The sequence below is a fragment of the Sus scrofa genome, chromosome 1 (genome assembly GCF_054392235.1).
Source record: "Sus scrofa isolate SSC_HxYL_T2T_F1_AM1 chromosome 1, Sscrofa_HxYL_maternal_Yorkshire_Landrace_v2.0, whole genome shotgun sequence".
NCBI lineage: Eukaryota > Metazoa > Chordata > Mammalia > Artiodactyla > Suidae > Sus > Sus scrofa.
In genome coordinates this window covers 92580742-92606991 of record NC_139383.1, presented here as the reverse complement: position 1 = coordinate 92606991, position 26250 = coordinate 92580742, and the positions used below count along the sequence as shown (strand labels likewise).

At 42.2% G+C, this 26250-nt stretch overlaps 1 protein-coding gene across 4 annotated transcripts; it reads left to right on the top strand.

The window, feature by feature from the left end:
• Positions 1-588: 588 nt before the first annotated feature.
• Positions 589-25909, top strand: MTO1 (mitochondrial tRNA translation optimization 1). 4 transcript variants are annotated; one of them, XM_003121409.5, is made up of 12 exons: positions 589-918; positions 5014-5213; positions 5549-5666; positions 10470-10759; positions 12804-12916; positions 13012-13202; positions 13732-13862; positions 14765-14969; positions 15314-15485; positions 16382-16500; positions 21694-21854; positions 25348-25909. In XM_003121409.5, exons 1-12 carry the CDS (start codon positions 702-704, stop codon positions 25504-25506), a joined length of 2076 nt encoding a protein of 691 aa, XP_003121457.1. In that variant the 5' UTR covers positions 589-701; the 3' UTR covers positions 25507-25909. The 4 variants fall into 4 exon arrangements, 3 of the variants coding, with proteins under 3 accessions (XP_003121457.1, XP_084872914.1, XP_084872902.1); XR_014840207.1 differs by lacking the exon at positions 13732-13862; XM_085016788.1 differs by lacking the exon at positions 10470-10759.
• The last annotated feature ends 341 nt before the right edge of the window (positions 25910-26250 follow it).

Here is a 26250-nt window from a genome sequence, read left to right as displayed (position 1 = left end):
GCCTTTGAAAATGACATAAATCTGTATTTGTTGGTGTAAAAAAATACCTGTGATGAACTAAAAAGTATATTACAAAACAGTATGATATCAATTCCAGGGAATTCCCTCTTGGCTCAATGTGGTTAAGGCTCACATACAGTCACTCCTGCAGCTCTGGTTAAGCAGAAAAAAAAAAAAAATTCAATTCAAAAAAGGCTGGACCTTCGACAGTTGGATTCCCCTAATTAGCCATCATTATTCTTTCATCCACAAATAAATTTGAACTCCTTTTCCAATCTATTCATATTGAGATTCTAGGTTTTTATAAACGAATGTCAAGACGACAGTGTACCAGAAATTTCAAAGAATCTGATAAAGCAAAGTAATCAAACTTGGTTGTAGGTGGCCACCTGGCAACTGGGGCATCAATTCCCTAAAAAGGACAAAAGATGACTGAGTAGGAATCCCTCCAATCCAGAGCCGTAAGTAATCAACTAACCTAGTCAACCAAGAAACAATGTACGTATCCCCAGGACCACCTGCACAACTACCCGCTTTGCCAGAAAAGTCGAGCCCAACTGCCAATCAGCGGCGACGCTGGACGTAGACGTTATACGCCGTGACGTCATAGAAAGATGGCTGCGCCCTGAAGATTTCTTATTTTAAATTTCTGTCCGTCGCTAGTATCCGGTTCTGAGTTTAGACTCTGACTGTTTCCAACCATGTTCTCCCTCCGAGGTTGTGGCCGCCGGGTTGCGGCTTTCCTCATCAAACAGCACCTCCCCTCGGCCGGGTTCAGCGGTGATGGCGCGGCGCCCAGGACTCCTCACTTCGACGTGGTAGTCATTGGTGGAGGACATGCGGGAACCGAGGCCGCCGCCGCGGCCGCTCGGTGCGGCTCCCGGACCCTGCTGCTCACACACCGCGTGGATACGATCGGTGAGTCTTGCGGTGTGGGGCTTACCCTCGGATGCGAGCTGCCAGTGTCCTCCTCCCCCTCCCAGAGCCCGATGTGGGCAGCCTTTACCCTCTCAAGGCTGGTGAAAATCCTACCGTCTGTGGTTTCAGCCTGATTTGTGTTTCGCAGATCCGGAGGGTCCGGGCCAGAATTCTGCACTAGGCTATTCTGTGCACCACGATTGTGCTGTGCTCACAGTAGTAGTTCGTTGGGGGAGGTTGGGGATCGAGGTGCCCAGAGAAAGGGACTAACTATAAGAACACAAGCTGATACCTTATTTCATTGTTGTCATTTGCCCTTAACTAGCCTGTTGCTTTGGTTAAAGAGTGAATTAACATTATTAGTACTTGTTTATGAAATGACTGTTGTGTTATTCTCGAGGTTTTGTGAAGCCCTTTTGGAAAACGATGCTTTTTTTTTTTTTTTTTCTTTTAATGTCTTTTTCTATGGCCGCAGCAGCGGCATGTGGAGATTCCCAGGCTAGGCGTCTAATCGGAGCCATAGCTGCTGGTCTAGGCCACAGCCACAGCCACAGCAACGTGGGATCCCAGCCGCGTCTGCAGCCTTCACCACAGCTCAGGGCAACGCTGGATCCTTAACCCTCTGAGCAAGGCCAGGGATCTAACCCACCACCTCATGGTTCCTAGTCGGATTCCTTAACCACTAAGCCACGACAGGAACTACATGAGGAATGATGCTTTTTTTTTTTTTTTAATTGCATCCACATTCCTAGTGTATGTTTATTCTCCAATTTTGTGCGTAGGACGGTGCTTTTTTTGCGCTTAGCAGGCAATGGCTGGATGGCCCTAAATTAAAGCAGACTCCTCTCTAGCATCATCAGAAATAGCAGTTAAGATATCATGTCTTTACGCATTTTGCTTAAGAGTGAGCAGCGATTGAAGGGTTTGTTAATTATGCTTTATAAAAACTGTTAATAAATCACATACTTGTGTACTGAAATACTTTTTTTTTTTTTTTTTTTTTTTTTGTCTTTTATCTTTTTAGGGCCGCACCCACGAGGCATATGGAAGTTCCCAGCTAGGGGTCAGATCGGAGCTACAGCTGCCAGCCTATGCCATAGCCACAGCAACTCCGGATCAAGCAGCATCTAAGACCTACACCACAGCTCATGGCAACGCTGGATCCTTAACCTACTGAGCAAGGCCAGGGATCGAACTGTGTCCTCATTGATACTAGTCAGGTTCATTAACCGCTGAGACAGGAAGGGAACTCTTGAAATACCTTTTTTAAAACAGCCATTAAGTTTTTTCATTCATTCATTCTTTTGGTGCAGTGAGTTAATGAGTCAGTGTTGTCACTACTGTGGTGTAGGTTGGATCCCTGGCCCAGGAATTTCCACAAACCTGGGGCATGGCCAAAAAAAAAAAATTCAGCTCATAACTGTGGAGAAATACACAGCAATTCTTTTGGAGAAAGGCTGTATGATTACCTGAAAGATTACACCTTGCTCATTATACTTGTTAAAACAAAAACTAGGTACTACCTTTTAATAATAATAATTTTAAAGATCGAATGAACCAAAAAAAAAGTGCTGTTGAATGAAGATGATCATTAAATAGTGTAAGTAATGTAGTTTTGTCAAGGATAAGGGATTCCCATCAAAACCCATATTCATATTTTTTCCTTGGCTGTATTCACAGCATGTGGAAGTTCCCAGGCCAGGAATCAAACCCAAGCTGCTGCAGTCACAATGCCAGATACTTAACCTGCTGAGCCACACAGGAAGTCCAAAACCCACATTCATATTCTCATATCAATACAGTATAATGTAAGTTTTCTTTTTGTTGTTTTTCTTTTTTGGCCCCCCAGAGGCATGTGTAGTTCCTGGGCCAGGGATTAGATCCAAGCTGCAGCTGCAGCAAAACCAGATCCCCAAACCACTCTGCTGGGCCAGGGATCGAACCTGGGTCCCACTGCTCCCAAAACACCACAGATCCCATTGAGCCACAGTAGAATCTCTCTAAGTTTTGTTTTTTGTTTTTTTTTTTTTTTAAATAGGGCCGCACCTGCAGCATATGGAAGTTCCCAGGCTAGGTGTCCTATTGGAGCTGCAGCTGTTGGCTTTTGCCACAGCAACGTAGGATCCACATCTGTGACTTACACTGCAGCTCATAGCAACACTGGATTCGTAATCCACTGAGCGAGGCCAGTGATCGAACCTTCATCCTCATGGATACTAGTTGGGTTCTTAACTCACTGAGCCACAACAGGAACTCCACTAAGTTTTCTATTTAAATGAATAGATATTTCAGAGATATTTTAATAATTCTTAGAAATGAGCTTAGTGAATTACAGTTCTACCTTAAGTCTCATTTTTTTATGGTTATTTGATATAGTGGAGCATCAAGTGTTTCTGCTTTTTCTCAGAAAAATAAGATAGCTTTGGCTTAGAAGGTCAAACTTCCATAAAAATACAGAAAAAAAAATTAATCCTGTTTCAGTTCAGTCATATCATCTGCCAATAATGAAATCAGAGGCAGAAAATCTATTGTTTTATGCTAACCTGGAAAATAATGCCTTTTTGACAGACTTTTTTTTTTTTTTTTTTTTTCATGACAAAAGAGAAAAGTCTAAACCAGACACTGGCAAGTAGGAACAGGAATACCGTGATTACTTGAGAACAATAAAGATTTACCCCTATACTGAGTTTAGGTCACACTCCCCAAACACAAAGCCTCATAGAGAAGCCTATTTACCTAAGTCAATAGTGGATGTATCAGAGGGAGGATTCTTTATCAAAGGAAGGATGGAAATAATCTACCATAGCTGTCATCCTGTTTTTACAATAGGGACACTGAGGTACAGAATATTAGATAACTTGCCAAAAGCACATGGAACTTACAAGTGGTGAACTGATCCAGATCTCTTTTACTCACTCCTGGCCCATGCTTCTAATCACAGCACCATCCAGCCTCTCTCTGGAGACCATTAAAACTTTTGTATGGCTAGATGCCACAGCAGATCCACAGATTGTTGTCACAGCTTTCCCATGCTATGATACCTCCCATAAAAACCTTTGAGGAGTTCCCGTCGTGGCGCAGTGGTTAACGAATCCGACTAGGAACCATGAGGTTGCGGGTTCGGTCCCTGCCCTTGCTCAGTGGGTTAACGATCCGGCGTTGCCGTGAGCTGTGGTGTAGGTCGCAGACGCGGCTCGGATCCCGCGTTGCTGTGGCTCTGGCGTAGGCCGGTGGCTACAGCTCCGATTCAACCCCTAGCCTGGGAACCTCCATATGCCGCGGGAGCGGCCCAAGAAATAGCAACAACAGCAACAACAACAACAACAGACAAAAAGACAAAAGACAAAAAAAAAAAAAAAAAAAAAAAACCTTTGAGGTAACTGCCCAAGTTTAGATGTCAAATAAGATGAGAGGAATTTAAAGAAAAGGTATAAAATGTGAATTCTACATTCAGAAAGCTTATAATTTAATTATTTCTGCAACATAAACATAAAGAAAATAGCAGATGGCATTTATGGAAAACATAATTGATTATGACAGTGAACCACTGCAAAGGCACTTCTTAAAATTATGCTTAATTTGGGAGTTACCATTGTGGTTCAGTGGACTAAGGACCCAACATTGCCTCTGTGCGGATGCAGGTTCAATCCCCATTCTGGCACAGTGGGTTAAGGATCCATTGTTTCCATGGCTACAGTATAGGTCATAGCTGCAGCTCCAATTTGATCCCTGGCCTGGGAATTTCCATATGCCACAGGTACAGCCATAAAAAGAAGAAAAATTAGCTTAATTTGGGAAGGTTTCATAAGGTAAGGAGTTCAAAATCACATTGAAAAGGAAAAGACGACCTAACAAAGAAGTGAAAATGCACAAGGAAAAGTTTCAAAAGAAACTACCAGCAATGGTTTGTCTTCCAGGATGCCCTAAGTAACTCTTGCAGCCCATTGGGAACTCAGCATTTAGTCTTTAGTGTTTGCTTCCAGTTTTTTAATTTTTTATCCCGTGATTCTAGTCACTTGTATAGACATTTCCCTTTCAAGCACCCAAAATGTACAAGATGCTTATATTTATTTTGCTTACGTCTATTCTCTTTAGGTCAGATGTCCTGTAATCCTTCCTTTGGCGGCATCGGAAAGGGGCATTTAATGAGGGAAGTTGATGCCTTGGATGGTCTGTGTTCTCGCATCTGTGACCAGTCTGGTGTACATTACAAAGTATTAAACCGGCGTAAGGGACCAGCTGTTTGGGGTCTGAGAGCTCAAATTGATAGGAATCTCTATAAACAGAACATGCAGGTAAGAACAGGGCACAAAAACAGAAAAGACTAGTGATTTTGGTTTAAGCGTGGGTTTTTTGTTTTTTGGGTTTTTTGGTTGTTTTTTTTTCCCCTGTCTTTTTAGGGCCACACCAGAGGCATATGGAAGTTCCCCTGGCTAGGGGTTGAATCGGAGCTGCAGCTTCCAGCCTACACCACAGCTCACAGCAATGCTGGATCCTTAACTCACTGAGTAAGGCCAGGGCTCCAACCCACATCCTCATGGATACTATTTGGATTTGTTACCACTGAGGCACAACAGGAATTCCCATGATTGTTTAACTTAATGTTTCAACTTGCATTCTCCTTCAACAGAAAGAAATCCTAAATACACCACTGCTTACTGTCCAGGAGGGGGCTGTAGAAGATCTCATTCTCACAGAACCTGAGCCTGAGCGCACCGGGAAATACCGTGTCTGTGGTGTTGTTTTGGGTATGTCCTATTTATAGGTGATAATAATATCACACTTCATATGAGAAATTGACTTTGAGCTGAGTATGGAGATGTTTTGCATATTTTAGGAAAATGTGTTTTCTCTTCATGGATGGGGGAAGCTATATTAAAAACCATATTTCTCCTTTTTTTTTAGGGCCACACCCACAGCATATGGAAGTTCCCAGACTAAGGGTCAAATCAGAGTCACAGCTGCTGGTCTACACCACAGCTCACAGCAACGCCAGGTCCTTAACCCACTGAACAAGGCCAGGGATCAAACCTTCCTCCTCATGGATGCTAGTCAGGTTCATTTCTGCTGAGCCATGATGGGAACTCCCCAATACCGGACTTTATAGCCTGCATAATTTTGTATTTTCCTCCTGGTAATTCTGTGGTAATTTTATTTTCCTTAGTTCTGACTTTAAATATTTTTAATTCAGGAGTTCCCGTGGTGGCGCAGTGGTTAACGAATCCGACTAGGAACCATGAGGTTGCGGGTTCAGTCCCTGCCCTTGCTCAGTGGGTTAATGATCCGGCGTTGCTGTGAGCTGTGGTGTAGGTTGCAGACGCGGCTCAGATCCCGAGTTGCTGTGGCTCTGGCGTAGGCCAGTGGCTACAGCTCCGATTCGACCCCTAGCCTGGGAACCTCCATATGCCGCGGGAGCAGCCCAAGAAATAGCAAAAAGACAAAAAATATGTATATATTTTTAATTCATATTTTTACAAGATTATTAAGTATGTATTTTACTTGAGTATTCAGTATTATGTATTAATTTTTAAATCAAAATAACACAGGCAAGTAATTTTTACACAAGTAGAATTTAAGTTTGTTCAGAAAAACAATTTATCTCTATTCTCTCCCTCTACAGACTTAACCACTTGAGCTTTTTCACTTTCACTGAAAACTCTGATTGGAGGATTTGTGTGTGGATGGTTAATTTTATTGCTTGACCAACTCTATAGTCTGGTGATTAAGGATTGAACTAGGCTTTTTGTTGGGGAACATCACAAACATTGATGTCTCTTAGTCCTCCGGAGAAAAATTTATCTTCTGGCAGGGACTTTTGGCTGCCTGCTAGCATTCTGGGAACATCATGGTAGGAGGGCTGTGCTAGAGAATCTCAGCATTTAAAATACAGATCTTGGGAGTCCCCATTATAGCTCACTGGTAACGAACCAGACTAGTATCCATGAGGATGTGGGTGTGATCCCTGGCCTCAGTGGGTTGAGGATTCAGCATTGCCGTGAGCTGTGGTGAAGGTCTCAGACACAGCTTGGATCCTGCGTTGCTGTGGTTGTGGTGCAGGCCAGCAGCTGTAGCTCTAATTGGACCCCTAGCCTGGGAACTTCATATGCCACAGGCGTGGCCCTAAAGACAAAACATAAAATAAAATACAAACCTTGATGCTGAGACCAGCTCAGCAGGTGAGGGCTGAAGAACAGGTGCGAAACTTAAGAAAAAGTTAACTTAAAACAAGACACAGAGACATTCACCTTAATTAAAGGTGGGAACAGGGGAGACTCAAGGTCTCAGGGACCAAGAGCCCCGCCTCAAGAAACCACGCTGCTTTTATTGTGCTCTTTAGGTTTACATCAAGTGAGGAGGGGGCTGTAGGTGCAGGATATAGTTCTTTTATTATTTTAAAAGTCACATAGGAGTTCCCGTCATGGTTCAGTGGTTAATGAATCTGACTAGAAACCGTGAGATTTCAGGTTCGATCCCTGGCCTCGCTCGGTGGGTTAAGAATCATCATTGTGCTTCCAGCAGTGTGCCTATCTGCAGCCAGGTTGCCTAGGTTTGCACCTCGTTCTCCTTGCTGGTACCTATCCCACTAAGGACTCCTCATAAACCCCCTGGGGCCATGAGGCTCCTCTTTCTCTTATTCTAATAGGACATATCATGCTGTGCAAATGGCGTGCCTATCTGCACTGGTCCGGCATGCCTAGACCAACGCATCATGTCCTCATTCAGCTGACCATATGAATAACCTATGCCTTTTGGTCTTTGTTCGTAAGCTTAAGTTATTTACCAGCACTGCAGTGGTTTTTCAAGCAGGAATTTAGGGTAAAGGTAAAGCAGAACAAGATGGAGTTTTCAACATAGAAAACAGAAGCAGAGAGGCTAAGGAAAGATTGTAGAAACATGTCTCCCAACACTTTGACTTCTTTTCCATGTTTTAAATTACCTTTTTATAGATTTACAAGGTTTTTCAAATGGGGACTATATATACAGGGTAAACAGTTTCAAGGGCATGAAAGAAGGTAGAGTAACAGGTGATCACGCTCTCATCTTGTACCCCAGGCAGCCAGTTTCCTTCTTCAGGAGCATTTCTAGTCTCTGGTGTGGTCTTTCTGTCTGTGCATTGATATGGATCTTCATGCGTAAGTATATCTCCATCATAAATATATATATATATAATATATTTCCCACAAACACACATAGCATGTTGTACATACTGTTCTGTACTATACTTTTTTTACCCCAACCACTTAATCTGTGTTTGCTTTGCTTTAGAGAACTGTGTTTCTTTCTTTTTTTCATCTTTTTTTTTTGCTATGTTTCTTTCTTAAAAGTTTATGGTTTTGTTCTGTGATTACCTTGATAACTATGATTCTTGTGTAATATACTTAATCTTCTCTTTTTTCTGTCAGTGTTTACTGACTTCCCTATGTGAATAGTTACTAGCTTTATTTTCCTTTTCCTTGCCTCCTCTCCGGATTTGATAATTACATTGCTTTATTAGTGGAGATTTTTATACTTTTAAATTATTTGTACTTCTCTTACTTAATTTTGTATCCTCAAATGCTATTCTTTAGACCCTGTCTATTTTATGGGCCCAACAATACAATTTTTTAATTAAATTTTTTCATTCAAGTATAGTTGATTTACGTTTCGGGCATACAACAAAGTGATTCAGTTATACATGCACACATACACATTCTTTTTCAGAATCTTTTCCATTATAGATAACTAACAATGCAGTTTTTTATTGTAAAATGTACATAACATAAAATTTGCCATTTTAGCCTTTTTTTTTTTTTTTTTTTTTGCTTTTTAGGGCTGCACCCAAGGCATATGGAGGTTCCTAGGCTAGGGGTCCAATAGAGCTACAGCTGCCAGCCTACAGCACAGCCACAGCAACACAGGATCCAAACCACGTCTGCGACTTACACCACAGCTCATGGCAATGCCAGATCCATAACCCACCAAGTGAGGCCAGGGATTGAACCCACAACCTCATGGTTCCTGGTCCCATTTGTTTCCACTGCGCCATGACGGGAACTCCTAGCCAGTGGGTTTTTTTTTTTTTTTTTTTTTTTTTTTTACAGCCACACCTGCAGGATATGGAAGTTCTCAAGCCAAGGGTCTAATCAGAGCTGTGGCTGGGGTCTACACCGCAGCCATGGCAACACCAGATCTGAGGCACATCTGCGACCTACACCATAGCTTACTGCAACACCAGATCCTTAACCCACTGAATGAGGCCAAGGACCGAACCCACATCCTCACAGAGACAATATTGGGTCCTTAACCCACTGAACCACAATGGAAACTCCCATTTTAGCTGCTTTTGGTTTGGTTTGGTTTGGTTTTGCTTTTTAGGGCTGCACCTACAGCATGTGGAAGTTCCCAGGCTGGGGATCGAATCAGAGCTACAGCTGCTGCCCTGCAGTATGGCCACAGCAACACGGGATCCGAGCTGTGTCTGTGACCTACCTGGCATTTTAGCTATTTTTAAGTGTACAATTCAGCACCAGTAAGTACATTCACAGTGCTGTGCAGCTGTCACCACGCTCCATTTCCAGAACTTTTGCATCATCTTAAATTGAAATTTTGTACCCATTAAACAGTAACTCCCTCTTACCCAAAGAATTAGCCTACATTTTCTTATAAGGTAGATCTGTCTGCAGACAGACCTTTATATGCAGATTTCAACTCTTTCTCTCTCTTTCTCTCAGTGAAGCCCACAGTTCATTCCTCCATTCTTTACATTTAGTCCTCTAGCTTCTGAGCCTTCGCAGAGCAGGTCACTTCACTCTCAGCAGGTTCTTGATTTACAGCCTCCTCTCTGCTAGAACATTTATCACTCTTAAAAACACTTTCTGTCTCGAAAATATTTTGAAATCTGTCATTTTTGACAAGTTCTTTCCCATTACTTGTCCCTGTGATTTTATGTCTTTTTTGTCCCTTTATTTCATTTTCTTGGAGTTTCAGGAGAGAGGAGAAATCAGAGGAGGTAGTCTGTCATATTTAACCGGAAGTCTAAAATTAATTAATTTAAAAAATTAACTGAGGAGTTCCCGTTGTGGCTCAGAGGTTAATAAACCTGACTAGCATCCATGAGGATGCAGGTTTGGTCCTTGACCTCACTCAGTGGGTTAAGGATCCGGCATTGCCGTGAACTGTGGTATAGGTCACAGATGCGGCTCACATCCTGAGTTGCTGTGGCTCTGGTGTAGGTCAGCGGCTACAGCTCTGATTCATCCCCTAGCCTGGGAACCTCCATATGCCATGGGTGTGGCCCTAAAAAGACAAAAGACAAAAAATAATAATAACTGAGACTAATTCAGTGCTAACAGATTTTAGGACCATGTGTATTAGTGATAACATTATGCTCTCCATCCTAGCTTTCTGGGAGTCTTGAGATTGAGAATATATAGCCTTCCTACTAATTCAAAATCTTTTTCAAGTTTCTAAAGATGAAATTTTTCTATAGTTCTACTACAGAATTGTCGCATTCCAGTTTGATCAATGGTAACAATTCGAATGTGTACTTTATTTTCTTTCCTGTCCTGCAGTGGATGGAAACACAGTGTATGCAGACAGCGTGGTTCTTACTACAGGCACATTTCTGAGAGGTGTGATTGTCATAGGATTGGAGACGCATCCAGCAGGACGTTTAGGAGATCAGCCTTCCGTAGGGTTGGCTCAGACTCTGGAGAAGTTGGGGTTTGTGGTGGGAAGACTGAAGACTGGGACTCCACCCCGAATTGCCAAAGAGTCCATTAATTTCAGCATTCTAAACAAGCAGACACCTGATAATCCATCCATACCATTCAGCTTTATGAATGAGACAGTATGGATTAAGGTGAGATAATTTATGGAAATTTGGCTATGAACAGAGGATATAGACTAAGAGTAAGTTTCAGAGATCACAACCCTTTACCTCTGAATACTTCAGTCTGTAGCACAAAGACAGCATGTAGAAGTTCCCAGGCCAGAGAACAAACCTGCACTACAGCATTCACAACACTGGATCCTTAACCCACTGAGCCACAAGGGAACTCCAGTGGTTATTTCTCTTTAATCTGAAATGGAGACAAAAAGACCAAAAAAAAAAATATACATATATATATAAAATATATCTTTTGACTTTTTTTTTTTTTTTTTTTTGCTTTTTAGGGCCACACTTGAGGCATATGGAGGTTCCCAGGCTAGGGGTCAAATTGGAGCTACAGCCACCAGCCTACACCACAGCCATAGCAACGCCAGATCCACGTCATGTCTGCGGCCCACACCAGAGTTCACTGCAACGCCACATCCTTAACCCACTGAGCGAGGCCAGGGATCAAACTCACAACCTTATGGTTCCTAGTCGGATTCGTTTCCACTGCACCACAACAGGAACTCCCCTTTTCACATTCTTGTTTCATGTTTCCGCAAAGCTTTGTTCTTGCTAAGTTTTAAAGCCACGGTCCCAGACATCACATGTCATTCAGAAATACTTTGGTGTTTGTCTTTAATAGAGAAGAATTTTATTTGTTTATTTATTCTGGCCATGCCCACGGCATATGGAAGTTCCTGGGCCAAGGATGTACCCATGTCACAGCATTGGCAACACCAGGTCCTTAACCTGCTGCACCACCTTGGAACTCCCAGAAAAGAGCTTTGTAAAAATCAACCATGGGTAGTTCCTGCTGTGGCACAGTGGGTTAAGGATGTGAGTTGTTGCTGTGGTAGCGCGGGTTCGATACGTGGCCCAGAATAGTGGGTTATGGATCTGGCATTGCTGCACCTATAGGCAGGTAGCAGCTACAGTTGGGATTCACTCCCTGGCTGGGGAGCTTCCACATGTTGTGGTTCAGCCACAAGAAAACAGCAACCACAACCACAATACTGTTATGCCTAGCAAAACATAATTTCTTCTTTTTTTTTTTGTTTTTTTTTTTGTCTTTTTAGGGCCACACCAGAAGCACATGGAGGTTCCCAGGCTAGGGGTTGAATCGGATCGGACTGTAGCTGCCTGCCTACACCACAGCTGCAGCAATGCAGGATCTGAGCCACATCTGTGTCCTACACCATAGCTCACGGCAACGCTGGATCTTTAACCCACTGGGCAAGGCCAGGAATCAAACTTGCATCCTCCTGGATGCTAGTCAAATTCATTTCAGCTGAGCTACGATGGGAACTCCCTACAGTTGTTTTTAAATATTTATTTTAAACAGTTTTTACATTTGTTTTATTTGAGCTACGGCTTGAATGAGGCGCACACATTGCCTTGGATAATAGGTCTCATTATATATTCTCCTTTTTAAAAAACTTTGGAAGAAGTGGAGTCGTTTCTTATATGGATTTTCTACATTCTTTGTCTGATTTCTGCCCCTTTGGTTTCTTTTTTTTTTTTTTTTTTTTTTTGTCTTTTTGCTATTTCTTGGGCTGCTCCCACGGCATATGGAGGTTCCCAGGCTAGGGGTTGAATCGGAGCTGTAGCTACTGGCCTACGCCAGAGCCACAGCAACGTGGGATCCGAGCCACGTCTGCAACCTACACCACAGCTCACAGCAACGCCGGATCATTAACCCACTGAGCAAGGGCAGGGACCGAACCCACAACCTCATGGTTCCTAGTCGGATTCGTTAACCACTGCGCCACGACGGGAACTCCCCCTTTGGTTTCTTAAACATGTTCCTGCATCCCACATGTTCCCTATTAACTGTTCATCTGGAGGCTTGCTTAAATTTAGGTTCATCTTTTGGGGTTTTTTTAGCAATGATACTTCACCATTAGTATTCAGCATTGTGCATACATTTAATGTCTGTAAAAGTAACTTAATATCATGTTTGGAATTTATTTGAACAAGAGGCAAACTAATAGAGAACCAAAGCAGTGTTGTACCTGATCTTATGTTGTAGCCAGAAGATCAGCTGCCATGTCACTTGACTCACACCAACCCTCGTGTGGATGAGATTGTCCTCGAGAACCTTCACCTTAACTGTCACGTTAAGGAGACTACAAGAGGACCCAGGTAGGGACAAAATATCAGTGCCCTTACTGTGGGGAATAAGCCCAACTCTCTTTTCTTTGTTTCATTGAGTTTTAAATTCCAATGTCCTATTCTAGATACTGTCCCTCCATTGAATCCAAGGTTTTGCGTTTTCCAAACCGTCTGCATCAGGTTTGGTTGGAACCTGAAGGCATGGATTCTGACCTCATCTACCCCCAAGGGTTATCTGTGACACTGCCTGCTGAATTACAAGAGAAAATGATCACTTGCATCCGAGGCTTGGAGAAAGCTAAAATGATTCAGCCAGGTAAAGAAAATGCCAGCTGTCATTCACTCAGCTCAGCATTGCTTAGCAGACAGCAAGATCTTAGCTACAGTTAGATTGTCAGGAGTCTCAGAAGACAAAGTCAAGTGCATTTAAAATGATCTGTTTTTGTAGTTTGTGCTGTGGCTAAGAATCCAACTGCAGTGGATCCGGTCACTGTGAAGATGCTAGTTCAATTCTCGGTGGGCACAGTAGGTTAAGGATCTGGCTTTGCTGCAACTGTGGTGTTGGAACTTTATTTGCCATGGGTATGGCCATAATGTATATTTTTTTTAAAGTCTTCATTTTGGAAGTTTTCTGTTTGTTTTTTGGTTTTTCTGGCTGTACCCGCAGCGTGCAGAAATTTCCAGGCCAGGGATCAAACCTGCATCACAGCAGTGACACCAGGTCCTTAACCGGCTGAGTCACCAGGGAACTCCTAGATGAGCATTTAATGATGATCTTTGCATCTCTACCTCAAAGCAAATCCCGAGCTGTTTTACTTATTTTGCACCATTTTTTCTTTGGCCAGGCTATGGTGTTCAGTATGATTATTTAGATCCCCGTCAGATCACTCCATCTCTCGAGACGCACTTGGTGCAGCGCCTCTTCTTTGCTGGACAGATAAATGGCACTACTGGTTATGAGGAAGCTGCAGCTCAAGTAAGAGGTCATTCAGATGTTACCATAAATAAACAAGCATTATTTAACTTGTATCCCTCCCCTTGACATCTGTTAGAACCAGATATGTTATGATAACTAGATATAGAGCTTGGATACAGCTCATAATGACTTCCATTTCAGAATATATGGGAGTGGCTACTGTATACAACAGGATTTTGAAAACACTGTGCCTTTATTGCTCTTTTCTGAGCTCTAATCTTATAGCATATTTGAAGGTTTGTTGTATTGCTTCTGAAATTTAAACAAAAGAAAATATAGTTCTTTTTCCTTTTGGAGGCTGCACCTGTGGCATATGGATATCCCTGAGCCAGGGACTGAACCTATGCCACAGCAGCAACCCACGCCACAGCAGTGACAATGCTGGATCCTTAACCCTCTGCACTAGCAGAGAAGTCTGAAAATTTAGTTCTTTTAACCTAACTTTATTGAAATTTACCCCATTATTCCATTTTCTTAAAAAAAATTATTTACTTAAGATTTTTATTTTTTCTGTTACAGTTGATTTACAATGTTATGTCAATTTCTGCTGTACAGCAAAGTATTCCTTTTTAAGCTATGTTATGTTTAAGGAAGTTACGTTATTTTTACTTATAAGTGGGAGAAGTCTAGAAAAGTCTTACAGGTGGATTTTTTTAGAAGATTAGTCACCTAGTCTTATCAGGAATATTAGATATTTTGAAAACAATGAATCACAGGATTCTAAAGTGATACATTAACCATATTTGGTTTCTGAGTATGGACCAATGTTTTCTGTCTCTGTTCCAGACCTTCCAGTCAGTGCTTGCTTTCCTTACCTCCATGCCATCTTTCCCAAGTAGTGTCTGATTAGGTGGCTTTGTTCTGTTCAGAATAGCCTTTTAAACACCTCAGTCCTCTTGTAGGGCATCATGGCTGGAATCAATGCAAGTCTTCGGGTCAGATGCAAGCCTCCTTTTGTCATTAGCCGCACAGAAGGCTACATAGGAGTTTTGATTGACGACCTCACAACACTGGGCACCAATGAACCTTACCGCATGTTTACCAGCAGAGCTGAGTTCCGCTTGTCGCTGCGCCCTGATAACGCTGACAACAGGCTCACATTCCGAGGTAACTTCCCCAAGTCCTGCAGCCAGTTTTCTTCTCTTTTAAAACCTCTTTCAGAGTTCCTTTGTGGTTCAGCAGGTTACGAACCTGACTAGTATCCATGAGAATGTGGGTTTGATCCCTGGCCTCACTCAGTGGGTTAAGGATCCAGTGTTGCCATGAGCTGTGGCCTCTGTTGCAGACATGGCTTGGATCCTGCATTGCTGTGGCCGTGGCGTAGGCCAGCAGCTACAGCCCCAATTCGACTCCTAGCCTGGGAACTTACATGTGCTATGGGTGCAGCACTAAAAACCAAAAAATAAATAAATAAAACCTCTTTCATTATAGCATCTCTTTCTTCCTTCTAGGGTATAAGGAAGCTGGCTGTGTGTCCCAACAACGATATGAGAGAGCTTCTTGGATGAAGTCTTCTTTAGAAGAAGGCATTTCTGTGCTAAAATCTATTGAGTTTTCAAGTTCCAAATGGAAAAACTTAATCCCAGAGGCTTCTATAAGTATTGGTAAAAGTGTACCTCTCAGGTATGCATTTTTAATTAAAACCTCTCTTACTTTTCCGCACTTATGGCCATACCCATGGCATACGGAAGTCTGTGGACCAGGGACTGAGACCAAGCTTTGGCCTACACTGGATCCTTTGATCCCTGGCCTCAAAAAGTTTTGCATGCTGCAATTGCAGCCAAAAAAAAAAAAGCTTTTCAAAAATGACGGCTATTTTATGGAGTGCCTGCCGTGGCTCAGTGGAAACAAATCTGATTAGTATCCATGAGGACACAGGTTCAATGCCCGGCCTCACTCAGTGGGTTAAGGATCCAGCATTGCTGTGAGCTGTGGTGCAGGTCACAGACGCTGCTTGGATCTGATGTTACTGTGGCTGTGGTGTAGGCCAGCAGCTGCAGCTCCAATTCAACTGCTTAGCCTGGGAACCTCCATATGCCAGGGGTGTGGCCCTAAAAAGACAAAAAAAAAATGAGTTTTTTATACACACACACACACACACACATATATATATACACACACACACACATACACACACACATACATTAATATGCATATATCATGGCCACACCCATGGCATATGGAAGTTCCCAAGCCAGGTATTGAATCCCAGCCAAAGCTGCAACTTCCGCAGCAACTCAAGCAGCTACTGTTGGATTATTAACCCACTGTACAACAAGGGGAACTCCAAAACCTTTCTTACTTTTTACAGCAAAGTGAAATCATTTTAGAGACATTACCTCTAGATCTCCTACTTGGACATTTTAAATGAATGTAGCTGTTGTGTTTGGCTTCTTTTCAAAGTCCTCTAGATGTAACTTATCTTTTTATTCACTCTTAAAAATATATATGATTCTAAAATACTATTTTTATTTTTTATTTAGTTTTCCTGTGTTAATGAAACCTTCTTATCTCCTCAGAGCTCTTGATGTTCTGAAGTACGAGGAAGTTGACATGAAGTCATTGGCCAAGGCTGTTCCAGAGCCCTTGAAGAAGTACAGCAAGTGTAGAGAGCTAGCCGAAAGACTGAAAATAGAAGGTAGAAAATACCGTTTTACTTTAGGGTGTCGGTCTGCTCTTTTCTATTTGTGCAAACTGAATGGATGGCACGCCCATGAAGAGCTCTGTGTCAAAAGGAGCCACTATTACTATAGGACCAGAGTAAGATATAAGCTCTGATCACTCAGACTAGGGTCCCCAGCTGGCAGCATATTACAGCCATGGGAGCCAGGTGGGTTCGCAGAATCTCAGGCTCCAGCCTAGACCCACTGAGTGAGCATCTGCCTTTTAGCACAATCCCTAGGTGATTTGTCTGTGTAGTTCGTGTTTGGGAAGTGGTACCGTAGAGCTCTCCTTTAAAACGAGGAAAAAAAAAAAAAAAAGTGGAGTTCCTATTGTGGCTCAGCAGTTAGCCAACCCAACTAGCATCCATGAGGACTCAGGTTCAATCCCTGGCCTCGCTCAGTGGGTTAAGGATCTGACGTTGCCATGAGCTGTGGTGTAGGTCACAGATGCAACTTGGATCTGGCATTGCTGTGGCTGTGGTTTAGGCTGACAGTTATAGCTCCAGTTCAACCCCTAGCCTGGGACCTTGAATGCTGTGGATGCAGCCCTTAAGAAGAAGAAAAAAAATCTTTTTTTTTTTTTTGGCTGCACCCTCAACATTCTGAAGTTCCTAGGCCAGGGATGGAACCCACACCACAGCAGTGACATTAGCCACTGCGGTGACACCAGTTCCTTAACTCGCTGTGCTACAAAGGAACTCCCAAACTTTCTTTTTCTTCCATATAGTGTTCTAATAATGAGAAAAATAATCTTGTCTTTTGCTTTGACATATATTAGAATATTCTTCCATGAACAAGTACTTTATTTTGTATCTGGCAAAGAAATTCATAGTCTGCCCCTGTACATTATAACACATAGTGTGCTCTCATACTCTTGGTCAGTATATTGACCATCAAAGCCACATGTGACTTTTGGAATTGCATTGCATTTTTATTTAAGTTTTTCTTAAATAAAACTTAAATAAACCTGACTAGTATCCATGAGGACATAGATTCAATCTCTGACCTCCCTCAGTGGGTTAAGGATCCAGTGTTGCTGTGAGCTGTGTGTAGGCCAGTAGTTCTAGCTCCACTTTGACCCCTAACCTGGGAACTTCCATATCCTGCTGATGTGGCCCTAAAAAGCAAAAAAAAAAAAAAAAAAAAAAAGTCAAACATAAACGAAAATACTGAGAATAACACCAGCTTCTGCATTGTGATAATTTTTCCTCAGATGGAAAATTATGTGGAAAAAAAGGCAGAGAACAGAATGAGATGAGGGAGAAGGGTAGGAAAAGCAGGATAATAATGGACTGTTCAAATAGGAAGGAACTTTAAGCTCCTCGGGGACCAGCGAAGATGGTAAGAATGCTGCATTTCTTCCAGCAGTGGCATTTTCTTTCAGATTCATAGAGGTCTGTCACTTTGCTTTGGCTGCATGTATAGGGTGACCCATCCTTCTTCCAAATGACCAAATATTGTTCTTTGCTAATAGATTTTATTTTTTTTTTTTTTCTTTTAGGGCTGCACCTGTGGCATATGGAGGTTCCCAGGCTGGGGGTCAAATCAGAGCTATAGCTGCTGGCCTACACCACAGCCACAGCAACACGAGAGCCAAGCTGCATCTGCAACCTACACCACAGCTCACGGCAGTGCTGCGTCTTTAACCCCTTGCACCCCAAGGGAACTTCCTTAAATTCTATATTTTAAACTTGGTTTACAGTTTTACTTTGCCCAATAGAACATCCAAAATAGTTATTTTTAACTTGTTTATAGGAAACCCTGACTCTAGCCATGGAATAGCTATTTTGCCTTGTTCTTTAAAAACTCTGTCAATATAAAGTATAAATTTATATCCATGGCTTAATAGAACCCACACTAGGTTAAAATATAACATGTATCAGTGGTTTTCAAATCACTGCCTGGATCCTCCACTAGAGGAGTTTCTGAAGGCAGATGTCATTTTCATATTCTTCTTCATACTGTCTCTCATATTTCACTGCATACTTATTTGAAAGATTACATCTTTAACATATACATTACCTTTTCATTTGTGTTCTGTGATCCCATTAAGGGTCTGTTTATTGGAGTTCCCGTTGTGGCACAATGGTTAACGAATCCGACTAGGAACCATGAGGTTGTGGGTTCAATCCCTGGCCTTGCTCAGTGGGTTAAGGATCTGGCGTTGCTGTGAGCTGTGGTGTAGGTCACAGACGCGGCTCAGATCCCAAGGTGCTGTGGCTGTGGCGCAGGCCAGTGGCTAAAGCTCCGATTCGACCCCTAGCCTGGGAACCTCCATATGCTGCGGGAAGCGGCCCTAGAAAAGGCAAAAAGACAAAAAAAAAAAAAAAAGAAAAGAAAAGAGTCTGTTTATGAGTCATAAAATGCCTTTTTTTCTTTTTTCTTTTCCTTTTTAGGCCCGCACCTGCAAGATATGGAAGTTCCCAGGCTAGGGGTCAAATAGGAGCTGCAGCTGTCAGCCTTCACCACAGTCACAGCAATGTGGGATCTACCATGTCTGTGACCTACCCCACAGTTCACAGCAATGCTGGATCCTTAACCTGCTGAGTGAGGCCAGGGATCAAACTCAAGTTCTTATGGATACTAGTCAGGTTCATTACCACTGAGCCATGGCGGGAACTCCAAGTCATAAAATTTCATTACATTTTGTACTCATTTGTTATATATTGTGTTAATCCCTTATATTCATTATTTTGTTTGATATTTAATCCTGTCCTATGAAGGATAGGTTTTGGCATTATGTCTTAATTTTACAGATAAGTGATAACTTGCCCAAGGTGAGTGGCAAACTGAGATTTGAACCTAGCATGTCTGACTACAAAGCCTCTACCCCTCACAACTCTCTTTTGTTGTCATAAAGGCCATCCTAAGCCATCTAGTTCAGCCTTTAACATTTCTAGATAAAGCGGCTGAGTCCCAGAAAGATAATGATAGTCAGAGGGTAATTTATTGGTACAGCCAGGCTTGGAGCTGAGATTTTCTGGTTGCCAGTCAAGTCATGGAAGCAGATGCCACCAAAACCCTTAGAGAAAACTTGCTCCCTTAAACAGGACAGAATGACTGCTTCAGTTTAGGTTTCAAATATATTTTTCTAAGAACAGAAGCTTTGATTACAAAATAATTGCTGAATTATTTAACTTCTCTTCTGAATTATAAAACCTTAGTTAAATTATATGTTATCTGGACATGGAAGGCAGACTTGTTTGCCAGGGGGGAATGGGGAACGAGGGGGACAAACAGGGAGTTTGTCGTAGGTGCAGACTGTTAGAAAGGATGGGAAATGGGTCCTGCTGTATAGCACAGAGAACTGCATCCAATCTCTTGGGTTAGAACCTGATGGAAAATGAAGAAAAAGAAAAAAGAATTTGCGGGAGTTCCCCTCACGGCTCAGCGGTAAACAAACCTGACTAGGATCCATGAGGACGAGGGTTTGATCCCTGGCCTCACTCAGTGGGTTAAGGACCCAGCATTGCCATGAGCTCTGATGCAGATCACAGACACATCCCAGATCCCAAGTTGCTGTGGCTGTGATGTAGGCCAGCAGCTGTAGCTCCATTTGGACCCCCAGCCTGGGTACCTCCATATGCCACAGATGCAGCCCTAAAAAAAAACAAATGTGTGTGTATGGATGGCTGGATCACTTTGCTCTGCCGCAGAAATTGAAGAAACATTGTATGTAAATCAACTACACTCTGTAAAAAAAAAAATTATATGTTATCATCCAAGATCTACTGATCTACTTTTGGGGGGGGGCAGGGGGAGCCACCTGTGGCATGTGGAAGTTCCCAGGCCAGGGATCAAACCTGCACCACAACAGTGACAACGCCAGACCCTTAACCTACTGCGCCACAAGTGAACTCTTAAGAAGATCTGCTTTTTGTATTATAGCTTTGGGGAGTTTCCATTGTGACTCAGAGGGTTAAGAACCCAACTAGGGAGTTCCTGTCGTGGCGCAGTGGTTAACAAATCCGACTAGGAACCATGAGGTTGCGGGTTTGATCCCTGGCCTCGCTCAGTGGGTTAAGAATCCAACGTTGCCGTGAGCTGTGGTGTAGGTTGCAGACTCGGCTTGGATCCCGCATTGCTGTGGCTGTGGCATAGGCCAGCAGCTACAGCTTCAATTAGACCCCTGGCCTGGGAACGTCCATATGCCATGGGAGTGGCCCTAGAAAAGGCAAAAAGACAAAAAAAAAAAAAAAAAAACCCCAACTAGTATCCATGAGGATGCAGGTTTGCTCCCTGGCCTCACTCAGTGCGTTAAGGATCTGGTGTTGCCATGAGCTGTGGTGTAGGTCGCAGATGTGGCTCGGATCCCATGTTGCTGTGGCTGTGGTGTAGCTACAGCTCCCAATTCCACCCCTAACCTGGCAACTTCCGTGTGCCTCAGGTGCAGCCCTAATAAGAAAATAAAATTATACCTTTGGAGTTCCTTTGTGGTCCAGCAGTTTAAGGATCTAGTGTTGGCACTGCAGTGGCTTGGGTTGCTGCTGTGGCACCAGTTGTCCCTGGCCTAGGAACTTTTACATGCTGTGGGTGTAGCCAAAAAAAAAAAAAAAATTATAGCTTATATGGACATAAATTCAGGAAACTGTTTTCTTGGAGAAACGTCTTATCTTTAGGACTTAAATTCAAACCCACAGCCTATTGAAGGAAATGTTCCATCAGAATTTACACTGAGAAGGAAAGCAGTTTCTCCTTGCACTTTTAATTTTCCAGATTTTTAAAATGAAGAGGATATGGAATAAACTACCAGACAGAATGTTGTAGTTAATATGCAAGATACTCCTTTATTTTAGCTTCAATGTCCTAATCTTTGAAAGGGGACATCTATCCTGCTGTACAGCAGAGGGAACTATATCTAATCACTTGTGATGGAACATGATGGAGGATAATGTGAGAAAAAGAGTTTATGTGTATATGTGTGTGTATGTGTGTGTGTGTGTATGTATGACTGGGTCACTTTGCTGTACAGCAGAAATTGACAGAACATTGTAAAGCAACTATAAGAGAAAATAAAAATCTTACAGAAAAAAAAGGGAACATTTATCCTGACTGTCTTGTGGTATTGAGATCGTGCATGCAGAAGCTCTCTAAATTGTATAAAATTATAAAAATGTAAGTTGTTAATATAATCTGAGTATCGTAACATAATTATATTTGTTCACCAGCCACTTATGAAGCAGTATTGTTCCATCAGCAACAAGAAATGAAGGAAGTTCAGCGAGATGAAGCTCTCCGACTACCAGAGGACCTAGATTATTTGACTCTTAGGGATGTGTCCTTGTCCTATGAAGTTCGAGAGAAATTACATTTCAGTCGGCCACAGACGGTAAGAAAACAGGCAGTGATTGGAACAGATTATAAAGAGCTTATCCATTCTAAATGTTACAGTTTGCATTTATTAACCTCAAACTCCCAGTCAGTGCTTTAATATTTATTTATTATTTATTGTCTTTTTAGGGCGACACCCATGGCATATGGAGCTTCCCAGGCTAGGGGTCCAATCAGAGCTATACCTGCCAACCTACACCACAGCCACAGCAATGCGGGATCCAAGCTGCGTCTGTGACCTACACCACAGCTCATGGCAATGCTGTACCCTGTACTCACTGAGCAAGTGGAGCTAGGCCAAAGATCAAACCTGTGTCCTCATGGATGCTAGTTGGGATCATTAACCACCGAACCACGATGGGAACTCCAGTGCCGTAATTTTTAAAACCTAGATTTACAGTGGTCGTGGAACTGTTTTATTTCATCATAAAAATCTTAACCTCTTCTTTTCATATTCTCTTTGTATGGCAGTTGTCAGTATGTTGTTATGAGAGATGGAAAAGCTTAGTCTAAATAAGTAACTGAAAGTCAAGAATTGGGTTGATTATAATTATTCTCTAGTCCCAACCATGTGATAAATCATCAGTTGTATCTATGCATGACCCAAAAGAAACTTCTTTAGGTTAAAATAGAACACATAGGAGTTCCCTTCGTGGCTCAGTGGTTAATGGATCCTACTAGGAACCATGAGGTTGCGGTTCAATCCCTGGCCTCGCTCAGTGGGTTAAGGATCTGGCGTTGCCGTGAGCTATGGTGTAGGTCACAGATGCGGCTCGGATCCTGTGTTGCTATGGATCTGGTGTAGGCTGGCAGCTACAGCTCTGATTAGACCCCTAGCCTGGGAATTTCCATATGCCCCAAGTGTGGCCCTAGAAAAGACAAAAAAATAATAATAAAATAAAATAGAATACATATCAGTGGTTTTCAAATCACTGCTTGGATCCTTCCCTAGGGGTTCCACAGTCTTACCTTGAAGACACTAGGAGGAATAAGGGAGCCAAAGGTCCCCCACCACATTTTCCCATGTGTGTGTTTCCCAAAAAAAAAAATTGATGATGTATTATAGCTTAATGGGCAGCAGGTTGGGGTTTGGGGCTGTGGAAGTGATTCATAAAATAAAGGGACATTTAACAAATCTATGGTCTGCAAAAATTTTTGAAAAAACAATTTTTTTTTTTTTTCTTGTCTTTTGTCTTTTTAGGGACGTGCAAGTGGCATATGGAGGTTCCCAGGCTAGGGGTCGAATCAGAGCTACAGCTGCTAGCCTACGCCACAGCCACAGCAATGCCAGAACCAAACCCCTTCTACGACCTACACCACAGCTCACAGCAATGCCGGATCCTTAACCCACTGAGCGAGGCCAGGGATCGAACCCTCAACCTCATGGTTCCTAGTCGGATTCATTTCTGCTGCGCCATCATGGGAACTCCCTTTTTATTTATTTATTTTTTTTTTTGAAAAAACAATTTTTTTTTTAAGAAAAGAATGATTTGAATATCACTCAACCATTAAAAGGAAAGAAATAATGGCCTTGGCAGCAACACAGATGGACCTAGAAATTATCATGCTAAGTGAAGTTAGACAGTGAGACACCAACATCATATGTTCTCACATGTGGACTCTTTTAAGAACACAATGAACTTCTTTTCAGAAAAGATACTGACTCACAGACTTTGAAAAACTTATGGTTTCCAAAGGAGAGAGGTTGGGGGGGGGGGGAAATAGGCTGGGGGTTTGGGATGGAAAAGCTATAAAATTGGGTTGTGATGATTGTTGTACAACTATAAATGTAATAAAATTCATTGAGTTTAAAGAAAAGGATATGAAAGGTTGTTTTTTTTTTTAGTGGATTTGTGGGAAGTTCCCTTGTGGTACAGTGGATTAAGTATCCAGTGTTTTTACTGAAGCAGCTAGGGCCCCTGCTGGGGTGCAGGTTCGATCCTTGATCTGGGAAACTTATACATGTCACAGGCAGGGCCAAAAAAAAATTTTTTTTTGAGTTCCTGTCATGGCACAGCAGAAATGAATCTAACTAGGATCCATGAGGATATGGGTTTGATCCCTGACCTCACTCAGTGGATTAAGGATCCATCGTTGCCATGAGCTGTGGTGTAGGTTGCAGACGCAGCTCGGATCTGGTGTTGCTGTGGCTGTGGTGTATGCTGGTGGCTACAGCTCTGATTTGACCCCTAGCCTGGAAACCTCTATATGCCACAGGTGTGGCCCTAAAAAGCAAAAATAATAATAATATAATTATATTTTTTAAATAAATTTAATTTTTTTAAATTAAAAAAAGGCATGATTTCATCAGCTTAACATAGTATTTAGTAATAGTCATTGTGGAAGGTGGGCAGAGAGGCCTTATATTTTGTAACTATATATCCTGTTAGGTTTTTGTCAAGAGTCACAGACTGCACTGCCCACCATGAGAGCCATTAGCCAAATGTGGCCATTTACATTAAAAGTAAATAAAATAAAAATTCAACTCTTCAGTCATACTAGCCACATTTCCAATGCTGAGTAGCCACAAAAAGCTATTAGCTACCTTACTGGATTTATACAGTGCAGTTGTCATAGAAAATTATCACAGAAAATTTAATTGCACAGCACTGGTCATTGGAATTCAGCTCTTATCCAAAATTCTAAAATACAAAAAGCTCTGACATCTTTGCTACAGACTCATTTGATGGCAGCACAGACCTGAACTGATAGGAGGCCATTAGTCTTTTTTTTTTTTTTTTAGGACTGCACCTGCAGCATATGGAAGTTCCCAAGCTAGAGGTCAAATCGGAGCTGCAGCTGCCAGCCTACACCACAGCCTCAGCAGTACCAGATTCAAGCCACATTTGCAACCTACACCACAGCTCATGTTAACACAGGATCCTTAACCCACTGAAAGAGGCCGTAGATCAAACCTGTGTCCTCATGGAACCTAGTCAGTTTCTTAACCTGCTCAGCCACAGTGGGAACTCCTGAGGCCGTTTGTCTTAATACTACTTAGAATGAATAATCTATACATTTCACTGTAAAAATATGCCACAGAAATACTACTGAGATTAATTACGAAGTGCTGCCCAACACAATGCTAGTGGTGTTAGATTAGTTTAATGAAAAGAAAAATTACTCTAACATCTGCTAGTTATATAACCTTGGACAAATGTCTTTTTTTTTGGCCATGCCTGAGGCATATGGAAGTTCCTGGGTTAGGGATCAAACCTGCACCACTGCAGTGACAGTGCCAGGTCCTTAACCTGGTGTGCCACAAGGGAACTCCTGGGACAAGTTCTCAAATATTTATGAGCCTCAGTTTCTCCTCCGTAAATGAATATATTAATAATAACCACATTTCCTTTATCTGCTTTCTAGAGTTATTTTGAAAGTATCTTTGAAAGTATCTTTGTAAACTGTAACAAAGTGTTACCAGGAGGAAAATAGATTTACTTATATTTGACCTGGTTCATTTATGTTTCTCTTGTGGTATTAATTCATAGATTGGGGCTGCCAGTCGTATCCCTGGAGTGACACCTGCTGCCATCATCAATCTGCTCCGATTTGTGAAGACCACTCAGCAGAGACAAGCAGCTATGAATAGATCACCCCAAACCGATCAACATTTGTGTGATACAGACAAACTTGAGAGACAGTTATAGCTTCCTGTTCATAGAAGACTTTTAATGAACACAAGTGTATAGATAGAGGATAAGAAGTATTTATACTTAGCACCTCTGAAAATAACCCTATTAGGAAGTTCCTGTTGTGGTGCAGTGGAAACAAATCCAACTAGTATCCATAAAAATGCAGGTTTGATCCCTGGCCTCGCTCAGTGGGTTAAAGATCTGGCATTGCCATGAGCTGTGGTGTAGGCTGGCAGTTACAGCTCTAATTTGACCCCTAGACTGGGAACATCCATATGCCATGGGGGTGGCCCAAAAAAAAGAAAAAGAAAATAACCTTACTAGGTTATTATGGCTTTGTCATTAATTTGTAAAGATATTTATAAAGGATTATAATTGTGCTCTTTTGTGTATCCAAAAAAATAAACTCATAATTTAATACTTTTTCGTGCTCTAATACAGTAAGCCTATTACAAGTTTGGGCAGTCTTCATCAAAGAGAGATATAGTGGAACCTGAAGAAAAAAAAAAATCAGCATTCCCACTGTGGTACAGTGGGTTAAGAATCCAGCTGCAGCAGCTTGGGTTGCTGCAGAGGCTTGGTTCAATCCCCGGCCCAGCATAGTGGGTTAAAGTATCCAGCAGTCCCACAGCTGTAGCATAGGTTGCAGCCTTGGCTCAGATTCAGTCCCTGGCCCTGGAACTCACGTGTGCTGCAAGTGCAGCTATTTAAAAAAAAAAATCTCAGCTTGCAGATTTGCCTGCTCATAAGAACTTTGTG